Source organism: Apteryx mantelli, chromosome 2 (assembly GCF_036417845.1).
Source record: "Apteryx mantelli isolate bAptMan1 chromosome 2, bAptMan1.hap1, whole genome shotgun sequence".
Classification (NCBI taxonomy): domain Eukaryota; kingdom Metazoa; phylum Chordata; class Aves; order Apterygiformes; family Apterygidae; genus Apteryx; species Apteryx mantelli.
Window position 1 is genome coordinate 39569862 of NC_089979.1, and position 22561 is coordinate 39592422.

General features: G+C 35.2%; 1 protein-coding gene across 5 annotated transcripts in view; it reads right to left on the minus strand.

Moving 5' to 3' along the window:
* Positions 1–206: 206 nt before the first annotated feature.
* PDE7A (phosphodiesterase 7A) overlaps positions 207–22561 on the minus strand; it is a 77123-nt gene continuing 54768 nt past the window's right edge. For 3 of the 5 annotated variants that reach the window (XM_067290512.1, XM_067290509.1, XM_067290510.1), the window contains 10 exons: positions 15925–16076; positions 14181–14244; positions 11742–11837; positions 8728–8828; positions 7061–7192; positions 6683–6774; positions 5934–6078; positions 4918–5014; positions 3714–3794; positions 207–2312 (listed from right to left, as the gene is read on the minus strand). In XM_067290512.1, the coding sequence (XP_067146613.1) occupies positions 2101–2312; positions 3714–3794; positions 4918–5014; positions 5934–6078; positions 6683–6774; positions 7061–7192; positions 8728–8828; positions 11742–11837; positions 14181–14244; positions 15925–16076 (1172 nt within the window). In that variant the 3' untranslated portion in view covers positions 207–2100. Of the gene's footprint in view, positions 2598–3713; positions 3795–4917; positions 5015–5933; positions 6079–6682; positions 6775–7060; positions 7193–8727; positions 8829–11741; positions 11838–14180; positions 14245–15924; positions 16077–22561 lie in introns of all 5 variants that reach the window. The other 2 variants (XM_067290514.1, XM_067290513.1) reach the window with 2 other exon arrangements.

The window sequence follows — 22561 nt, forward strand, 5'->3', positions numbered from 1 at the left end:
GCACAGCAGTTACCTCTGTGGTCCGCAAGTTCCAAAAAACACTGGCGAATACCTCCTTTTTAAAAGCAACCTGTTAAAATAAGGCTTTTCCATTACTTCAAGCTGTAACCCAAGCTCATATAACACTTGATCTTTCTCTGTTGAAGTCAGACAATAGCAAGAACTTGCACTGACAGCAAAGGAAGGAACTACACACAAGTTCAATAAATGGTTTAATTGTAAATTTATTTCTTTAAACATGGCCACTTTGAGTAATGCATTACTTCAGGGAACATGAAAGAATAAACAATTTTAGAATTTTAGACAAACAGGTAAGTCAGAATTTGTTTTTAAAACAGTAAAAGGCCAAGCCTGAAGAGGTGATAAGTTTTGGCATATGAGGACTAGTATTTTCAGATCCAAAAATGGGCTTAGTTTTACAGTGGAAGCTGAGTGCAACCTTAACTACCTTTCCATAATGCTAGACTCAATTGCAACTTAAATGTACAGGAGCATAATGTGAAAAGATTTTTTTATTAATTAAAAGTTAACAGCAACAGGCACATATTAAAATGAATATGGCAAAGCCTTTACAAATGGCTTTACACTGAAGCTCTCTCCCAAAAATGGCTGTTGCAACAAACTGTAAACAGAATTAATAAACAGTCATTTACAATAATAACAGGGAAATACAAATGAACTAAAAGAAAGCACCAGTTTCTCAAACTAGATTACAGTTGTGCTTACTGTACTTAAAACAACGTAAAAGAAATTACAAAAATGGAATGTTTTAAGTTTAAAATTAGTCCTTTAATTTTGTCCTAAAAAATATTTCTCCTTTTCCCATCAAAAACCCATTAATGGGTAATGTTTCAGTAGAGGGAGGAATAAGTAAACAATGCACTTTTTTTATTTTTTCAAATCAAAAACAAATTTGGTCACTTAGCTTTGTGCATAGTTTAAGGCATCTGTAGCAATTTGTTACAGTTTCCTCCCCAATGTGGCTGTTCATGAAATTGTCACATTCTAAAAGAATAAATAAAAAAAATGTTGCCGTTCAAACCCTTCCCAGTACCCTCCCCCCCTCCCCAACCCAGACATACTCACACACCCACACATACATACACACTGCAGCGAAAGGGGCATTTGTACCCTTGTTCTGAAGGACACGCTTCCCATCCCACTTTATTTCAGATTGGCAAATACCCTGAGCTGATTATGGTGTTTAGACATTCCACCTTTTTCTTGCATGTGCAGTTCAAGTGTACAATAGTGAAAACAACATGCAATGTTTTCACTGCAGAATCGCAATGCAGTTCGAACGCTTCCCCCCCCGCCCGTCCCTTCCCAAATTCAGAAGTGTTTTCTGCTTTTAAAAAATTGCATTCCCATATAGCTCTGGAGTAAAGCTTGGCTGTGCTCTATAATGAATGCTCAGTTCCCAGTGCACAAACAAAATTATGGCAAATGGGAGGCTTTTCTGGCATCCAAAGAAACAAGAGCTGCAGTCTCAGATTTGATCTTTTTCTTTCAAAAAAACAACAAAAAAATCCAAGTTAGTGGTTCCTTCACAGCCATGCACAAAGGTGAAGTCTAGAACCAATAGTTTCAGAGTACATTTGTAAACATCAAGTCTTGCCAGAGGCAGCAGAGGATGGGCACTTCACATTTCCGTATTAAAACAGGGACTGAGTGGAAGGTACGCTTTGAACACATTTAAGCGAGTCTTGCTCAATTCCGAGAAAGTGGAACAATCCATCTCAAGTCTTAGATTTGAAGACCATATTTCAAATTTTACACACACACAAAAAAAAAAAAACAAAAAAAACCACATGGTGCAATGAAATTTTCGTACTGTTCCTTCAAGGCTCAGTCACTGCTGTGCTTTGCATATTCAAGGTTCCAAACAAAAACCAACGGAGGCATATGCATATTGCTCTATGTTCAGATCTTTCAGTTAAAAAAATTTCAGGTTCAAATGGTCTGTCAAAGGAAAACTCGGAAATAAATAATGCTGGCATCATTTTACCATTTTACTGAAACCTTGGGCAGGCAAGTATCTCCTTTCATCCAACTGTGCAGATACCAAGAGAAGAGGCAGTTTTGTCATGAGGGTTGAGGTCAGGACAAGCGAGGTTCCTGAGGTAATATGTCTGAGTCCATCTCCTCAAAAGCAGGATCAGCATCGGCACCGCTGCTGGACTGTTCTCGCTGCACTCCCTTCCAGCTAGCCTTGTTCAGCCCCAGGTGCCCGAGCATGGTCTGCGACAGCCTCGTGTTGGAGAACCGGGCCCACTCCCCAAACAGCGGCTCCACTAAGTAGGTCATAAAACCTTTAAAAACAAACAAAGCCAAGTGGGGGAAAAAAAAAAAAACAGGAAAAGAAAGACTCAGACTAAATAGTTTAAATAGAAGATAGTAACAATAATTAAACAACACAGACAATTCTCCAGTTTACACTGAAAATTTCATTTCAATATTTAGAGCATCTTTATAAAATAATCTCTCGAAATATAAAAGATTTTACTGGTCAGTCAAAAGAACAGCATTATATTGGTTTAAAAATTAACCTCCTTTGTTTCAGAACAATGACCAAATGAAGGGAAATGTTGGAGAACCTGGGGAAAAAAAAAAGAGAATCTAAACATCAGTAACAAAGTCAAACTAGTCTGGAAAACCTACATGTCTAAAAGAAAAAGATTTCATAACAAATTACCCCACAGATAAGCTGAACTATATTACACAGGCAAAAAAATACAGATCATTTCACAATATTAAGCTCATTAAAAATACTGAAAATACAATCAGACAAGTTAGTCCCTTTCAAAGCAAAAAGGCCACAGAGCACCAGCATGTAAATAGCCTTTTATATAAGAGTTTGTGTGTACGTGTGTGTGGGTACACCTATTTATAAATTCTATTTCTATGAACCAAATTCAATGTTAAAACTATCAAAACTGTGTTTGCTTTAATCTGTCAATTACAAAAATGTATGATTAACAGCTTCTATATTAAAACAGTGCAGCTGACAGAAACAAAAAATCTGATTTGTTCAGATTAATTTGAAGCACTAATTCATATTACATGGGGGTTTAAATTTATTATTTTATTTACAGTGTTTTTTAACTCAGTCCCATTTAATCTCTATACAAAATAATTTTATTAAAAAAAAAAACTATAGAAAATAATAATCACCCCTTTTGCTAGTGTAAATCCAACTCAAGTTAGCAAAAAGCAGAAGATAATATAATGGTTATTCATGGTTCTGCATCAAACCTCCGTCCTGCACCCTTTTTAAGGCTGCCTGTAAAATGAATGTTGGCATTCCAGAAAGCTAGGTCACCTGCAATCCTTTTTGGGCAACTTCATTACCAAAGGCCCCAGAGACCAAATGGGCAAAGGGAACCCACACGCCTCTTCTTCCCAGTGGGCCAGTCCAGATTAGGAAAGTACCGAGCAGTAGCATGGGAAAAGTTACATATTTGATTCCCATGCTGTACCTGTTCTGTGAGAGACTTCAGTCCCCACAACTGTCAGTGGAGCACCTCTCATAAACACTATATCCAAGGGGAAGAAGTTACAGCAAAGAAAGAAAAATTGTTCTTTGTAAAGAAGTGCTGCCAAACACACACAAACCAGGTACAACTTCTAGGAAACCTATGTAAAATACTTTTTCCATATTTTCAAAGTGCATCCTGAAAGAAATCTACTAAAATAAATTTAACTGAAGTTACCAATCTGGATGTTGGCAATAGTTTCTGTCTGTCGATCACACAGTGGACTCACACCCAAGTGATACTTTTTTTCAATGTCTCCTGAAGGAACAGAAGTATAATAGAACTGTTAGGTCACTAGGTCCAAGGACTTTGCAAGCCCCAAAGGAATTATCAAACACTAACAGAGGTGGGTTATCTAAAACTGGTATCTTCACAGACAGTTTGGAGAGCAAGTTACATAACAAGGATGGTATCTTGTGGTAGACAGTGATTTACTTTCCTCTCATCTCCCAGGAAAACAAATAGGTCTGCCAGTGAGACTAGCAGTTCTGTGTGGTTTTCATCAGACAAGCAATAATTGATAAAAACAACATCAGTCACAGGCTTCCAGAGGATTAACATGCTTCCTTACCAAAACTCCTAATTTCTCATTTCTACAGCAATCTAAGATTTCCCCCTTAGCAATACAGAAGGGAATAGCTCAGCCTTCAAAAATTTCTCATTGAAGGTATGTATTTGTTGCTCTGCCTGCACATTGTTGATATTGAATAATAAACCTCACGTGATCAGCACCAAATAGTCTATGTTCTCCACTTATCATACCTACGCACAAATTAATGTTTCTCAAATCAGTGACGTATAATTAACAAAGATACAAAGATTAACATGCAATTCATGGCACAACTTCCCAGCTAACTACCTGATCATCCTGTACTATTTCACCATTAAGTTGCAACTCCATAAGCAAGTTCTCCTCTGACTAAATTCTGTTGCAGAGGGATCTTAAAAAAAATCACTTTAAAATAAAAATGTTACAAATTGCTTTAAGCTCTTAAAATGGATTCTGCTTGAATACAGATGAAGGAACAAGAGCATGAAGGACTTTGCAAGTGTGTGCTTCATAATGTACTGAAACCCACTAGGTAAATGTAAGTTAGGCTAACTGTTCATCTGAAGCACCTTTCAGGCTGAAGGATCTATTGAACCAGCCATTCTAGATTCAGATTCTAAGCAGCTTCTTCATCACGTGTTAGTACCACCAACCTTTTGCAAGAAATACAACCAGTGAAAGAAAACATCCCACGTGCTGTCTTGTAAATCTCTATTAGTCTTAAATACAAATTCCTTTAATTGCAAGCAGTTATGTATGACTCATGATTGCTCTTTTCACAATGTATATACATATCTATTAACAGATTAGAGTACTTCTACTCTTACTTGCCTTGATGGAAGAATTCCTCTGTTACTTTTTCACTCCACTGCTTACTCAGCTCCCAAGTCCGACATGGATTACAAATATCAGCACACTTCAAAGCCATCTAAGTAAGTTAACATATGGTGTTAGGTCACCTGACTTACTCTTTTCCATCCAAAAGAAACATCTTTATTTCCTGACAGCAGATTACTTAAAGTTTTGTGAATAACAAACCTACCTACCATTTGTGCTTTCCTCTAAAATTATGTTCTATATTATATTTTAAAAAACAGCTCAGGGAACTATCAGGTCTCATGATCAGCTTTGAGTAATATGGAAATTCAGACAAAAAAATTTCAGAGGCGCTGTATTCGCTAAGTCAGTGATTCACTAATTTTATTCACTAATTCAGAAGACAATAATAAACTCATAAAAGGAAATGTCAAAATAAGCAAAAGTAAGCAAACAGTATTTTGTGTTTGTAACTCTCCAGTCAGTCTTCTCCTTTTTCAGTAATGGTTTGTACAGGACAGAACTTCTGACCTGTTTGTTCATTTTCTTTTACAGTCAACACAATGAACCTAATAATAAAAATTTCTGTGAACTTTAGCAGACTTTCTCAAGGCTTTTGTTTTTAAAAGTCACTAAACCTCTCTCTAGCACAGCAACAAACTCTGGGTACTACTACACAACAGTAGTACTTCTTCTCCTGAACTATGTTCTGACAAAGCATTTCACAGTTCTGAGACTACACTGGAGGCATCAGAACAACTAACCCTTGTCTTGGAAAGAAATTCCTCCTTGGTTTAGTAGCTCTAAGTTATCAGACTGACCAACACATGACATCACCTGGGACAAGTGCTGGAGGGGGAGGAGGGACAGAAGCGGAAGGAACAACCTTTCTTGTAACAAAACAAAAAAAACTAAAGATATTTCTACTTCACTTTGGAAGCTGAAGATAGCCTGAGAGAAGTATTTAGCATTCTAAGTAAATTATTTTTGAAGCTAAAGTGATGTTTTCAAAAGTATTACTAAAAAATCACCTGTAAAATGAAGTGACGATGGTTTGCATCCTCTAAACATAGGTCTCCTCTATCCAAATGGGATCGAAACATGGACAGATACTCATTTTGCTGACTGATGTCTGTGGCAAGAATGAGATCACCTATCTGACTTTCCATCAGCTGCCTGAAATTAGTGATATCAAACATTCCAAAAGCATGACAATTAAGAAAAATAACCAGCACTAGATTTACAAGTCTTTATATCATATTCAGTGTTATACCAATGCAAGTCATAATGGCCTTCTGATCAGCATTTTCAGAGGATTCTTTCTAAATTTTCTTTGAAAACGCCCTACAACATTTATTGAAATACTGAGACATTTCTTAGGCAGCTTTCAGGAAGACTAAAGAGGTTTTTCTCTCTCTCTCTTTTTTTTTTTTTTTTAAACAAACTCATTGTATACTGTTTATTTATAGTTAAAGTAGGTGAAAAGACTATATTTTAAGTTGCACTGGGGTGACAGAATTAGAAAACGCTGCCAAGTTCAATCTAAACAGGTGGTTGACTATATGAATACACATCTTCAATGTGCTCACAGTAAATGCTATTTTCCAAATATCATATTGCACCATGAACTGCTCTAGCAATGTGGTATCCAGGAATTCTTAAAATAGATCTGAATACAAAATGTAGATTATGAATTGCCATGCAATTATTTAAGTTGTTGTGCAAAGCTGTCAGCTAACTTGGGTCTTGAATTAACCTACATAATTCTGTATAAACATACCTGTTTTCTAATGACATATGTGCAAATAAGCCAGATTCTCTCAACAACCCTACTGCTGATCTCCAGTGATGGTTCTCTAATACTGAGGTATTCTGCAAATGAAAATAATAGTACAGGTATCAATCAATCAATGGCTTTTTTTAAACAACTGAATAGCTATAAACTAGGAGCTGTACCATACAGTTTTTCAAAAAAAGATGTGTTAAAACTCAAAAATCCTGAATACTTTATTAGTTTGCACAGATTCTATCCCAGTACCATGGAAACAATCTCTGGGTTCAAACCTACAACTATATAAGGATATTACAATTTATATTCTTTTTCTATAGTCCTCAGGCTCAAATCTGGTTCTAACAAAACAACTAATTTCCTCCTTACCTTATATAAAGTTGCTAAGTAATGGTTTGTTTTAATTAGGAAGGGTTGGTTAACGCCTGGGTGATCCAAATCATGTGTGGCAGCTGAAATTAAACTGAGCAGAACATCCCATGGAGTTAAAGATTTGGAAAGCTGTAAGATAATAAATGTAATTCTGTTAGCAATGTAAGTGTGCCCTAGAAAAAGTGCCCAGGTCTCTTGGTTTTGTTTTTCCTTTTCACTAATTAAAAGCCAACAGGAAGTCAGAGAAAAGTTTAATGACACAAGATTAATATTCCATTGCCTCTCCTTAATATTTCCCCCAAAGTTACAAACATTTCAACAACGGCTTAAGCATTATTCTTTATGAATGAGAAGATTCAGTCACAGAAGACGCTAGTTTCTGGCTGGTAAATAAGTGCTCTTTATAAGAAGCTCCTGCAAAACAGTGAATTCTTAAAATTAGCTGTCTATCTCATTTACTAAATCTCTCTCTATGTGAAGATTCTACTTTAAATACAGAGAATGTAGTTTAAACAACACAAAAACCTTTCATTTTAAAAGGAACCCAATATTCTATAAACCTCAAGAACTGTTCAGAACTGCTTTCTACTCTTATTCACAATCTTGTTTCTAAGCCTACTGGGAAAGGAACTGAAGAAGGAAAGATCTGCCTAAACTAACAGCTCGTATTTTCAAGAAACATGTACGTTGATTAACTAAGTATGTAACTGCATGGACTTATTTTCACTATTCTTAGCTGTTCTTCCTGTTACTACCTTCTGGTTGGGAAGTTTTGGAGTTACAACTCAGCATGAGCTAGACCTCATTGCTAAAACGGAAGGAGGACAGTCCTGCCTGCACAGTGTTCCTGTTCTTGGTGAAATGCACCAAACAGCCGGCACAGCACAGCAGCCTATACTACACTCCCTGTCGCACTTGCTGCCAGTCATCTCTCACATGCTTATACTGTACTTAATGTAACAGAACCATTTGAGCTGTATGTGCTACTAAAAATACAGAGTCTATACTCATATCTGAAGTATTACAAAACTTTCTTCATGAATATTAATCAAAAATGCTCTGAGGTTCCAAACCATATGGGAGGGAGGGAGGGAGGGAGGGAAGGAGGGAAGGAAAAAGAAAACTCTTTATGTTTTGCTACATTGTGCACAAGCATACTATCCATTAACACCAAAGATGAACAAAGCAAGAGAAACAGTAGTTTCTGGGGGAAAAAAAAACCCCAAAAATTTAAAACCATGAATATACAGATTTATTATTGCCAGCTCTGACCTAGGCTGCAATTCCACATAAACGTCTTTGGGCACAGTGGTATGTTAAGCAGCTGCAGTCTTAATCAATTCCCTAGCCTGGTTCACCAGGAAGTAACACAAAAGGCAATACCAGCTCAGAGGAGGTGAAAGAGAAAAGCCTACTGCCAAGTGTGAAACCATAGCCTCAGGAGCATGGCAATCTTTCCCTCCGTTTTAGTATTCTACAAGTTGGGTTTGGGTTTTTGTTTTTTTTTTTCCTTTTCTGTAAAAAGCGGGCGTGTGTGTGTACATATACACACTTGCATGTGTATATATATATGCGCACACACAAACCATATATGTATACACATAAAAATAAATACATATATTTCTATATTTACATGCAATGTAAAACTGACAATGCTCCCTTACCTTAGGCTCTTTTAAATAACAGTGCATGGCCTGAGTCACATCAGCAGCATGAACTGCGTTGTGATAAGGGTTTTGACTGTGATAATCTTCTTGAACCATAACTGCAGGAAAATAACAAATATCCAAATTTAAATAAAATAGCATTTTTTTCATTTTATACATCCTTCTTAGGCACAGAAACATTATGCAATATCACAAGTTATGCACACATAAAAGTGTCAAGTTGATAAACTTGACACCTTGGTATAAAAGGTGTTTATGTGAAGAAACGGTATTTTCTAAAAAAAATCAACTATATGTAAAATCATCTCAGAGCAAAAATTATACAACTTGAAATCAATACATAATTTGAGATACTTTGACTTTGAGAACTTCCCAGGAAAGATTCCCTTTAATAACCTAGCCTGCCTGAACGTTGAGGCAACCTGGAATAAAAAATGAAGATGATACTATTTACCAGAACGTCAGGATGACTTCATATCATGCTGGCTGCCTTGAAAACAGACAGGGCCAGAGGAAGTAGGCACTGCTCTACTGTCATATGAAGTGCTTTTCTTTCCCCTTCAGGAGAGTGGTCAGGGGAAGCCACCTCTATACAGTTTGGGCATCTTCTGATACTTGTACTCATGCAAACTTAGGCCTATATGCAATTTAAAAAAGAACCTCTTTTAGATGGTGGTCTGTCTAACCACTCCTAGATTTATCTTCTCTATTTAAATGCTTCTTTCCTTTCCTCCTCTATTCCCCATCCTCCTGGCTGTCTTTCAATATTATAGGTTAAATGACTTAAAGGGCATCCACATTAACTAGAGCGCACAGAATAAAAGAACTATAATATTTAAAAGGAAGGAGGGGAAGAAGATTTGAAGCACAGCAATCAAAGTATATTCTAAATTGGAGAGTTTTGCCTGATATAACACATTAGTTTTTCCAAGCAAATCTTAAAAGAACATTTTCCTGACTGATTACAGTCTGTCAGTCCCACTCAAACAAACATGCCCACAACCTCTTTTTCAATCCAGTTTACAAGCCAGTACCCTCCATGTAATTGATTCTTGTGACTCTAATGTAACAGCAATACTGCCATGATACTTGTGAAGATTCAGGGCTCGTGCAAAGTCAAAATACTAACTACTGAAACCCTATGTTTCCACTAATCTGGTACCTTCTCTCTCCCGTTTAAGTCTGGAAAAATATACAGAAGGAGGAGACAGGAGATTTCCAAGTAACCTTCAGAATCATAAAGACACACACACACATATATTTTAAAAAGTGTATGTGTATACATACATATATATATATATATATGCATATATGTAAATTTTTATGTATATAAAAAAACAGAAAAATTAAATGTTGAGATCCCACTGAGGACTAAAACCAGACTTCTTTCCTTACTAAAACAAACAAACAAACAAACAAAAAAAACCCAAAAAAGATTCCAGTAAGTTTTCAAATTAGAAGTGAACTTCATGTGGCTATAAGGGCCATTTGAGCTGTCCTAGTCTTCTGGATTTGGTCTTCAGATTACTTTGAACCAGGTTATAAAAAGTATTGAAAGAAAAGAACGATTTAAGTTCATGCTAAGAAGAGGCATTTGGAAGACTATTTTCTTAATTGGACAGATGTGTAGGGACAAAGTTAAGAAGTGTTTCTGTACTGCTATTTAGTAGAAGGCTCTAACAAAAAGGGAAGGGTGGCCAATTCCAATTCTAGAATAAAGTTTTGCCTTCTTCCACCAAAGTCTAATCTTATTTAAGTGTCTTACAGCTTTAAGTACTCATACTTAGAGTATAGTTATTTTTTGATAACTAGCAAACTAATCCAGTTATTCCTAATTGGTCTTTCAAGTCAAGTTCTCTCTTTTGCTGAATCTCAATTAACTAGGAGATAAGCAAGACAACAAAGCAAAATGTACTCAGTTACAACTTGAGCAGCCTAAGACCAGACTTCTATAATTACCTTTCTTCACCCTCCAATATATCAGTCAAGTCAGCTGATCTGCCTTTTTGAAATTAGAAGTAATTGAGCCTACTTTAAAACAACATGGAGCACATGACAGAGAAACTGATAAAACTTCTAAAGCAGAAAGAGAACTCAACGGTGAAAACATAAAAGGGTCCTCTCATTTGAAAGAGGAGAAAAACCTTCTGAACATCATTTCTCCTCTGTTAAATAACAGGCTCTATAACCACAAAAGTATTTTTTCTCTGCGACTGTGAAAGTCTGCTACTAGGGACAAAAAGCTTGTTTCTCCTGGCTCAGTTAAGAATTAGCATCCCACTCCACAGAATGAAATGAGAGGTACAGTCACGGGGGAAGAGAATGAAGGAAGCATCCCATCGGTGTGTGTGTCTGTGATAGCTGGATGCAGACAGACAGCTCTTCCAGGTGTCAAGTGACAGTACTATCTGGTTTGAATATTCTACATTGTATTTACAATTCTTTCCATAAAAGCATTTCACTGCTACAGGCCCAAACATTCTAGCAAAATTGCCTCTCCCTCCATCTCTGGAGAAAGTATGCCGACAGTACAATGAATATTTGTGCAAGAGTTTGAACAAGTAAGACACAGCATCATATTGGCACTGTTAAATATGACCAAAATAGCATGATCAATATAGTTAGGAAACTATATTTTTAACCTTTCCAAAATGAAGATTAAAACAGAATTGAAAAATTGAAACAACAAAAGGACTATCCTTTCCCCCCCAAAAGTCATGTGAAGGAATTCCCATATATTCTTGTTGATTTAGGTTTATATAAAAATAATACAGTATCTGCTAAGAAACTACTAAACTTGTTAATACTTTTTTGAATTTAATATGGAGATTTCTACACTCATAGAAACTCTTGAGAGATTTTGTCCCAATCAACACACCTTAAATCATTGCACAAACTGGACTGGATTAGTACTTCTCAAACCTTGTTGCTAAACCATAACCAGCACTTAAGTTAATAACTTAAAATTCAGACAAACAGCAATATTCACCATAATAGAAAGCTGTATTTACCCAAAAATCTACGAAGTTTCATTGTATCTAACTGGAAGTGTTCAATTAGTCCATGAAGATTAAACAGATGGAAGGTTAAGCTGACTAGACTGTTTCCTAAAAATAAGATGAAAATACTAATTCATTGGAAGTCATGAAATCGGTGACTCTTCAAAAGAAATGTATTTCAAACAAATTTGCCACAGTAATTATACAAGCAAACTTCTCTACACCAATGTATGATAAATATTTAAATTTTTACTCTATACCATGATTCCATTAACTGTCTCCTCTAGTCATCATCAGTATTGTTCACTGACCAATAAGAGGAAAATGATACTCAACATTAAAAATGCCACAGATTTCAACATGCAAACCCATTACAAACAATATTCAACTTTTTGGTATATCGCATTGTAATTTTAAAAAACAGATGTACAGCTTACAAAGAAATAAAAAAATAAACAGGCAAAGAAAACAGCTAACAAATACTGTCAATTAGTGTATACTGTACATATGCTATCTCAATTTCCTCATGCATTTTGCTACACTATTCCTTATTTCACCTGGAAATTGAAGAAAAAAAATTATATTTTTCTCAGAATTTAGTACTATTACAAGATCACATTATATTTTGCCTACTGGTAGCTCTAATATTACAATCACTTACATTTTTACTTGTTATGGCATTGCAAGAGGCAGAAAGAAATAGTTTGCAAATGAAATACACTGCAAACAACATGTAGTGACAGATCACTCAGTTTTGGTGCATTTACTCTGACAGTCTTCATTTAACAGGATTTAAAGCACCTACCACAGACAGAAACTGAGGTACACAAAAACAAAAATTTCTGCCACATTTAGCTTATTGTCAGACTTCAAGTATTTGCATGTGCATGCCACTTCCTCGCACTAAAATATACAATTCTTCAAACATTTAGTCAGTAGCTTCTTTCTTACAGGGCAGCTCATTATGCAGTTTTATATGCAGCATTCTCCCCTTAGAAAATTTAAAGAACAAAGCTGTCTGTTTAAAATGTCCTCCTAAAATGACTAAGTTAGGATGCAAGGATGATGGTATAGAAAGGCTTCCACAAGAGAAGTTGTACTGACAGTAACTAAAATGTATTTGAAAAAATTAATACTTAACAGGTTGAGAAAGCCTTGTACGAAAAGGATGATTTCAGATTACTCCCAACTGATAAACCCATCTGAAACAAGCTATTCTTACCCACATTAGCTTGCCCCTATAGCCTTCTTCATTCAGTTTTAGCTACTCTAAGTTTATCAATCACCTACCTAAACATTCTACTTGTAAAAATCCTTATTGCCCTCATTTTTTATAACCATTTTCTGCATCAAATCAAACTGTGAGGACATTAGTTTTATACTAGATTAAGCCAAGCAACCCTTTAACAAAATAGGGAAGACAACTATCCTCTGGGGCTATGTTACTGTTTCTGAACTTCATTTCTGTTTCCTCCTGCCAACTTTAAATGCTCTGACTGAATCTCTGCTACCAACTCTATTCGACCGATCAAAAACCTGAACAGCGGCTTGCCGCTTGCAGCCCGCGCTCCGCGAGCTTTCCACACCGACTCTCCCAAATGCCTCCTTGGCATCTGGCATGCTCATCTCTCTCTTCCGTTCGGTTCAAAACTCAGCTTTCATTGCTACATATTTTAATATAAAAATTAACCCTAATCCTACAGCAGCCTTTCTACTTTCCAGCACATTTACAGATCTGTTTTCTTTTTCTATTCTATTTCTATTTTCTATCTGGCCTTTCATATCGTAACCATATTTTATTTTATTTTTACCAACTCCTTCTGTATTTCCTACCACTGTTTGTAACAGGTGCATAAAACTAACCATAATCTTTGCTTCCTTCTTATATTTTGTGCAAGCTACACATACAGCAGCTTGCCTAGCTGCTGCCTAGCTCCTAAATCTCTAGACAGTCTACTAATTTTCATAATTATAATGCATTTATACTATTTTGCCTTTTCATTGTATTGTGCTGTAGTACAACTATTCTACCCAATATTACATTTCTCAGAAAAAGAATTGTCAGTATAAGTGACTTTTTGGACACAGTCAGATACATTAACAGTATTCTATACTTAAAAAAAAAAAGAGAGACTAAATTAGCAAATTTGTTAACTTATATCAAATTACTGCTTACAATAATAAAAAAAAAGAGAACAGCGACCTACAACACATAGGATGGGCCTGTTCTACAAATTAATGACTATTGTCAGTACCGATAGCAATGGCATTTTAACAGTGGACAGGCAAACTAGAATGTAGTTCAAAGACTTTTAAATCAAAAAGTACTATCTGACGAAATTTATACTTTTTAGTAAACAAGCAATCACATACTACAACACAAAAGCAACAGGTAAATTACATTATGCTAAAAGAAATACAACACATCTGAAACAGCAAAAGTAAACTCACCATTTGTCAGTCTATCAAAAAGAAAAATATCAAAATTCCAATTTCCAACCTTCTCCAGCATACACTGAAAGAAAACAAAAAAGCTGTAACTTTTTTCTTAATATATTTATATCTTCCCTTAGCACAGAGAAATATTAAAGATATCAGTGACAGATGCAAGTCTTAGAATTTCTATATGTAAAAAATAGCATTAAAAGAATCATTAAGCTCGTCTGAAAACTTGAGCTACAATTTAGTTTTAAATTTTAGGGGTTTTGCATTTAAAATTAGTTTTACAAACTGAAATAAGAGAAGTGCCTTGACAGTACTATTCAACCAAGTTCGAGATTTTCCTTTTATCATTTAGTCAATTTTTTAAAAGAAGAAAGATGTAATTGTTTTCCATTACATTGATAGCGATATTGTAATTGTTCATTGAATTGCAGTTGTTTTCAATTACATTTTACCTAATTCTTTTAAATTAGGTAAAAACAGAAAGAGTGTAACAGAGTAACTCTACTGTGTTCAGACTTAGGAAAGAAAAAAAAGTGGAGAGACCTCTCAGAGGCCCACGCTGACATTTCATGTAATCATGTTAATAAACGCGTGGATCACTAAACCCAGTAAGATGTCCTATTAGTGTTCCCCCTCTCCCCCACCCAAGTCTGTTCCAAATCTTCCACTTTCTAACCTTTTCAAATAATTAATGATGAATTTATGTATTGCCCTTTATCTTAATTTCTCTTTCCCTTTTTGCTTATACAAAAGCAATAAATCTAGATGTTTTACTATACAAATAAGACAAGCTTTTAATTTCTTCTTGAGAAAGGGGCTTTTCACTCTCCACCTCATCCAGCTAGCACTTCTTCGCAGTTGCTCCACATGAACTATTCTTTCTGCAAGTTGGATGAACAAGAAGCACAAACAATATTCTAGGCCTCACCAGAGATTAACAGTGACAATCTTTGCTTCCCCTACCTCTATCAGAAATACCTGTCCAGCATGTTTTATAAGAAATACTTGCCGCCTTCATAATTTCAACAGATTGGTAGAGTTGTTTTGTGATCCAGTCACTATGTCCTAGCTTTTCTCCACCAGCCACTAAAACTCAAAGTTACCAGAAGAAATAAACTGCATTAACAAGATCTTGCTACTGTTAAATTACAAGTATATATTTTAGTTCCATCCTCAATTCTCAGATTCTTCCTATCCTGTAGCCTGATCATGTTCACAATCAGTATCAAGAAACAGTCTTCGGGATCTTGAATAGTAATCACCTGTGAACATTTCCTGTTGATTCCACTTCAGCACTACCCATCCTAGGTCCCATGTAGCTAGCCTTTCATCCAATTCACAATTCTTTTAGTGCTGCCTGTCTTGCCAGTATGGTGCTATATCAAACACTTTACTGTACCACAGGTATATTACAGCTCTCATACTCTTCTTTTCTAGAAAATGCTAGCCACATAAGCTCTAAAGATCATCCCAATAACCTTGAGGGGAAGCGAAGGGATTTGTTTGAAATCACTTTAAGAGCAGGCTTATTTCAAATATATGTGTAACATATATATGTTATATATATATATATATATATACACACACACACACACACATATATATACATATACACACACAAATATAAAAAATACACAAAATTCACATTTGCTTGCACTAAGTATCTCTTACCATGAGAGAGTTGTATGCTAGTGAACTTAATGTATATATATACATATTTTTTAGGAAAGAAAAAAATCAAGCAACCAACCTTTGCTTGTCCATTGTAATCATCATCCAAAATATTTGAAGAATTTGGAACAGTGATACCACGGAAAAAACGGGAAGATCTCAGGTATCGCTGGAAACTAAGCAACCTTCTGACATTTCTCGCAGAAACAGACACCTCAATTTCAGAATTTGCTAGAAAAAACAAGAAGATAAATATTCTTTCTAAATAGAAACATTTTTAAAAGCTGCTCAAAGAGGTTTGGTAAAATAAAGGTGCTGTAAATTTTTATTTATTTATTTTTTCCAGTATTCAATATTGGTGAATCAAATGTATCAGCAACAAATACAGAGATCTTTATTAATAATATGTACTGAGCTATGGCTTACAAACAAAAGTTTTCTATTTAAGCTTCCTGTGAAGAAAAACAAATATGTAAATTATAACTAAAACATACTTGTGAGGAACACTGTTATTGCTAAGACAGAATTATAATGGAAGATGTGTAACACACAGTATTGCAAACAAGTTTTTTTTGGAAAAATGCTCTCATGTACACATATCCAACCCATGTTTCCAGCTAATCACATAACATATATACACAAGCAACAGAGTATCAATAATTATGTGTTGATACAGGAGTTACAAGAATGTTTTGAGCATCAATAAATAACTTGTACACAGATTTTAAAAAGCGCTGGCAAAGTTTTAAAAACCCTCAAGTGATTTAGGTGCTTTTGCAGAAATTTTCCTCAGAAGCTCTCCTCTGCGAAACAAGCCTTGCATTTACTTTCACGGCATACGTAATTCCCTGTCTCAGTACAGTGAAATTAGTACAGAAAGTTCTTAGCCTCTTCTCAAAGAACAGTCCAATTATTTTACTTCACCCTGAATAAGTTAACCAGTTTAACCACTCAAAGGACTGATATTAGCTTACGATATTATATTAGTTTCACTTGTTATACTCCCAACAGCAATTTTATATAACCAACAGACAGTCAATAAACTGGATACTTTCCCATTCTGCCCAAATAGTGTCATATTAAGAAAAGAGTGAAGACATTATCCACGTTTATGAAAGTCAATGCAATCATGTTTTTATCCAAAAATACATACCCTCAAAACCAGCATGAGCCCAACTTTGTAATATAGGCCTCTTGCCCTTCTGAGAACAAGGTGTATTAGAAACAGGTGAAATAGGCTGATTTTTAAGGAAAAAACCTGTGTTTAAAACAGTTACTTTACATCTGAAGGCATGGCCCCTAATTAAGCCACTTAATCTAAAACAGCCAACTGGTTTTTGCATACCAGGCAATTACTTTACCCAAGCAGGCTTTGGTTTGTTGGAAATAGAGCTTCTAATCCAGCAAGGTAATTATTAAAAAAAAAAAAAAAAAAGAAAAGAAACAGCACAGAGAATTTAAAATTTCAGTAAAGCAGCCCCTTTGCCAAACAAACTAAATTACACTTTCACCCTCCCTCTTAAAAAAAAAAAAAAAAAAAAAGCAGTTTTGGAATGGATGAATTTTTTCATCTTTTACAACTTGCTGTAAGGCTGGCAACAGCGGCAGAACAAGTGACCGAATCCGCAAGGTGGCGTCCCAATTCCGTGTCCTGGTCTGATCCTTCCAAACAGATCAAAGACAAGAGCAAGAAAAGCTCAAAGGCTCATGTTATTCCAGGACTGCCCACTCAGTGAACAGCTTATTAACAAACTGAATTAAAAACCTCAGTGACTTCCAGGAAGAGCAGTTTGGTTCCACATTAGCTAAGGTGAAACTTTATCAATTAAATTTCTTATCCCAGCAAAAGTTTCTATGTACTTACTGCTTTACACCTTCTCATTAATACATTAGTTCCAGTCTACATTCACAAAATGTCTTTGAATAGAATTGAGATCAATTACGGTAACATACAACACCAAATAAAATGAAGTGACATTCCACATTAACAGTCTGCAATAACAGTAATTATATTGCCAAAATTGGAATAATCTTTCAGACATGCCTGAAACGCACCAGGCAGTTTACCAAGATGTCAAAGTTCCCATCCATTTCAAAGAGGGAACACAGACAACTTCAAATGTAATATTTTTTTCCAAGTCATCACAAGTAAGGTCAAGGACATTTCTTCTGAAGACACTGATACCAATACATATATATCACAGTTATGCAAACCGGTGTACCACATGATAAAAGTTTGCTTATAAAACAACATTCTCGCATCCAGTAGGCAACTAAATAGGTTCTGTCATGCTGCGTTACTCTACCAATATTTCTAATCAAATTTGTTGTCAGTAGGTTACAGTATAAGACACAGCCAATCCTGCAGAACACGGGAGGAAAAAAGAAACGCAATATACCTGCCTCTGCTATTAGAAGGAAGGTTTCAGCTAAGAATCTCCCCTGCCCACCCAATTTTTACCCAATCCCTTAAAATCCAAATTTCAGAACTGAAGGTTTGAAATGAAATAATAGAAGATACCCACCTAAGAAGTCCCCAAGTTCAAATACAAAATCCAGATTCTAAATCTCAGCAAAACAAAACATGTTAGTAGGAAAAATCAGTACTCTTCTGAATATAAAAACAGCTTTTCTTGATCATAAGTAGTCTTATACAAATCTATAGTTAACAAGAAGCTACTTCCATTGTCATGCTACTAAGTCTCACTATCACAGAGGCCACCCTTTAATCTTTACTTGAGCAGTAGGATATAGGTAACACAAGTAAAACAATAGATTTAGTCAGCAAAGCACACAACAGAGAAAGTGTGATCATTGGGCAGTACAGTCCTGCTTTACTTCATAACATACTAATGAGATATTCATCTTATTTTTTTTTAATTCTATAAATCATCAATGTGTACAGTTCAGAAACCACTACCCTTACATAGTAATCCTACTTCTTCTCCTCCAGGTTAAAAAAAAGTACTGTTGCAGCAGGTGTAATACAAACAAGCAAGAACAAAGCCCTCTTCATTCCAGCTTTCTGGGCAGTAATGCTGCTATTACTATTTATTCCACATGTATATCCCAAGTTTGCATGTAAATAATAACAGCTTGGTCAAGCTGTCTTGTCATTTAGATCTGCAATGATTAGCATAACTTCCAAATGAGAAAAGAGATGTTCATATGGCCCTGCCAGATCCTGCAGTTGCAGAACACCTGATTCAGGCAGACTACACCAGTCCCGAAGGGAATTATTCTCTTTAACAGATAAATATTTGCTAAGGACAACTCAAGATAGGTGAGTCAGATGTGGAGGTTTGACAGGCAATTAATTTAAAATGAAGGCTGAAAAAGAAAATAGCTAGCTTTCAAAGAAAGAGGTTCGTAAGCTGCCGACATGCTGACAGCGCCCATGCCTACAGTCTTCCTCAGAGACAGAATTAGTGCAAAGGATACCAAAACCAAGTTCTGTCAGAGCAGCAAAGGCAAGTTCATGGGAATGACTGCTAAACTGAATGATGCCAAGTGTGCAATGAAAACTTGGCATTTACCTCCCAGCACAAGCAGAAAACTTATTCCCTTGAAATACATGATTAATAAGAAGATGTCTGCCTAACCTCTTCTATCATGATTCATGAAACTCGATTCTAATTTCAGAGACCCTATAAAAAACAAGGTTCAGTTACATATCTATAATGGCAAGATGAAGGTAAAGAGTGCATTACATTTGCTAAGACAAAGTGTGCTTCATAAAAATATTTTCCCCCAATGTCCTTCATTTTTTTTGGAGCTTTCAATGTGCTAAATGCCTTTATAGTGTGTAATACTGACCATATGCTCAAGTGTTTAAGGACAGTTTAAGGACAAACTAGCAGGAGAAAATAAACAAACACATATGACATTTTACACTCTTAAGAACTGAAATGAAAGCAAATAAAGGATGTTGAAAATCTTAAGAAGCAAGCTACAAGATTTGGAAGTGGCTTGGACACAAGGAACCAGAAGACAAACCGTAGATCTTTGTGCCTCATCAGTAGCAACTCTACTAGGACATTTTTCTTCCTTTCTTATTCTTCACTCCCTACTTAAAGTTGGAATATCATCCAACGTATTTTTAAATTATTTTATTAAAATTATTTTTATTAAAATGGTTACATTCTTGTTTCTAAGCATCTTAAATGAGATGCTGGTATGAGATAAAAAATGCCTCTAAAATAAAAAGGAATTGTTCTGTTTAAAAATCTCAGCTATTTTAATTAATGTTATGCATAAACACGAAAGAAAATAAAACAAATGAAGTTATCTTAAGGCAACAGATTTCAATTCTATTTTAATCTCTTTTCCCACCCCCAGTCTTTTATTAGGTGTACTGTATTTCATGAAGAGCTAAAGGAAAACAATTTTATTGCACTGCACAGGAATATTAAATACCTACTTTTCTCATGCTCAAATAAAAATACAAAACATAGGGAAAAGAAAAGTCAAAATCATTGCCTGTGGAAGCATAATATATCGATATATTTTCAGAATTTTTAATTTTTTTCATCTTTTGTATAGTAAGGAATGATAATGAAAGGAAGAATGACAACTTTTTTTTTTTTTAATTATAAAAAAACCTTAAAGCCTAGTGAAACACTTCAACTTTCTTTTAATGCAAAGCAAGACCCTCAGCCTCAGATGGGTTCCTGCTCAAAACAAGGCTATCCAGGATAAGAACTTTACCTTGCGTTTCTTCCCTGCTACAGCTCAAAAAGGTAAATAGGAAGTTATCTATGATAGAAGTTATTCAACTTTACTACTATTATGAATAGAAAGTGCTTAACTGGGTATCTTAGATATCACTGCCACTAACAGAAGAATATTTGAGAGGATGGACCTTTCTTATCGTATGTTTGAACTGAGAATTGAAGTTTAAGGTGCACAGGTCCACCAGAGGAGCCGTTTCTCTTCTAAAGAAAGAAGAAAAATGAACAAAAGGGAATCTTTTTTCTTTTCATAATAGTAATTTCTTACAAACTTTCCATAATAAGCCAGCTACACATTTGCTTAACTATTTTTTGCTATCATTTTCACAGAGCAGGTATTACCACCAAACCTGGAGTAATATCAGAAAGTTCCCATCACCTCTAAATATATACATTTGAAAGAAATATTTAATACTATAACTGTATTTCTAAGGCCTTCCAGTATACAAGTCATTTTATATTTATGAACAATTTAATGTATTATTCTCCCATTTCACACCACTAGAGGGACCTATAAGCATTCTAATTTCACCTCTATTCCCATCCAAACCATAAGGAAATTTATTATATTAAATCAATGCATATTAAAAAAAATTTCAGAGTCTTGTTATTTAGCTCTTCTTTAAAAGTTATTCACTTTTGTGATTTGCATTTTAAAGCGGTTTTATATATGACTGTATAGTAATGAATGCCCTAAAACTTTATTTATAAAATACAAATTCAGTAAGGATTTTAAAGTTATAAATAAAGACTACTAGTGTTTAAATTACCTTACTGTACTTCCTGTCTTGCTTAGAATTGCTCTATCTGAAGCCTCGGTAACGTGGATATAAGGCACTATAATCCCAATTCTACTTAAAAGAAAAAATTATGAAGGCGGACTCTATTTTCAATGTATCATAAATATGTATTTATACACACACACTCATACACACCTTTTTAATAATAATGACCAGTGGAAATTACACCAGGGATTACACAGTAGTGAAATAAATGTGGCTGTGCAAGTGTCTCCTGTCTGACTGGAATCAGCCAAAATACACTGTTAAATTTCAAGAAACACTAGTGGTACTGTGGTGGTACCGACAGATCTTCCCTCATTGAAGGCCACTGTTGGGCACCACTGCCACCAAAGATAATTCCCTTCCTGAAGGATCTTACAGAATGAGATATCACAGTAGCAAATTATAGATCCACAGAACAGTGGAATAATTTAGGTCAGAAGAGACCTCTGAAAGTCCTGTGGTCCATCCCTCTGCCTATAGCAGCGCTAATTTGAGAGAAATCATTCAATGTGCAGGGATTATACTACTTTAGCATGAATTAAATGACAGTTCCCCAATGTCATTTTATGCTATTAAAATCCTGAAATAATACATTATCAAAAATGTAAAGAAAATACTGAAAAAGGTCTCTGTCCTTACAATTCATTTGAATTTTAGCTCCTCTAAATCTCTCTGTAAACTTTTCCCAAGGAAGGACACAAAATTAAGCAAATGGAAAAATGAATCTCCTGTACTGAAATGCATAACATTTTGCAATTATTATAAGAAATAGTATTATAGGAAATAGTATTATAAGACATACTCTTCTCCTGCCAATTTACTGAATCATAACCCTAGCTACCCTGTAGTTGAGTATTTTCTTTGACATGACTCCAGTCATTGGGCAAGGCATATCTGTAGCTGACAACCGCATAGTCTGAACTAAAAAACTCTACTGAAGCAAAATATTTAGAGGAACAACATCAGAATACATGTATATGCCTCACAAAGATAGGTTATCCTGAAGCCTCTCCATTTTCAAACAAGATACAGATGCTCTCAAAGAACAGACAACTGTGACAGATAATGGTTCAGCGACTTTTTTCCCAAAGTAAGGGTAATATTGCAGACCATCACTAGATTTTTTTTCTTAACATCTTCCAAGAAAACACAGTTCTTCGGTGTTTTGAAATTCTCAAGTCCTATGATGATGAAATCACAA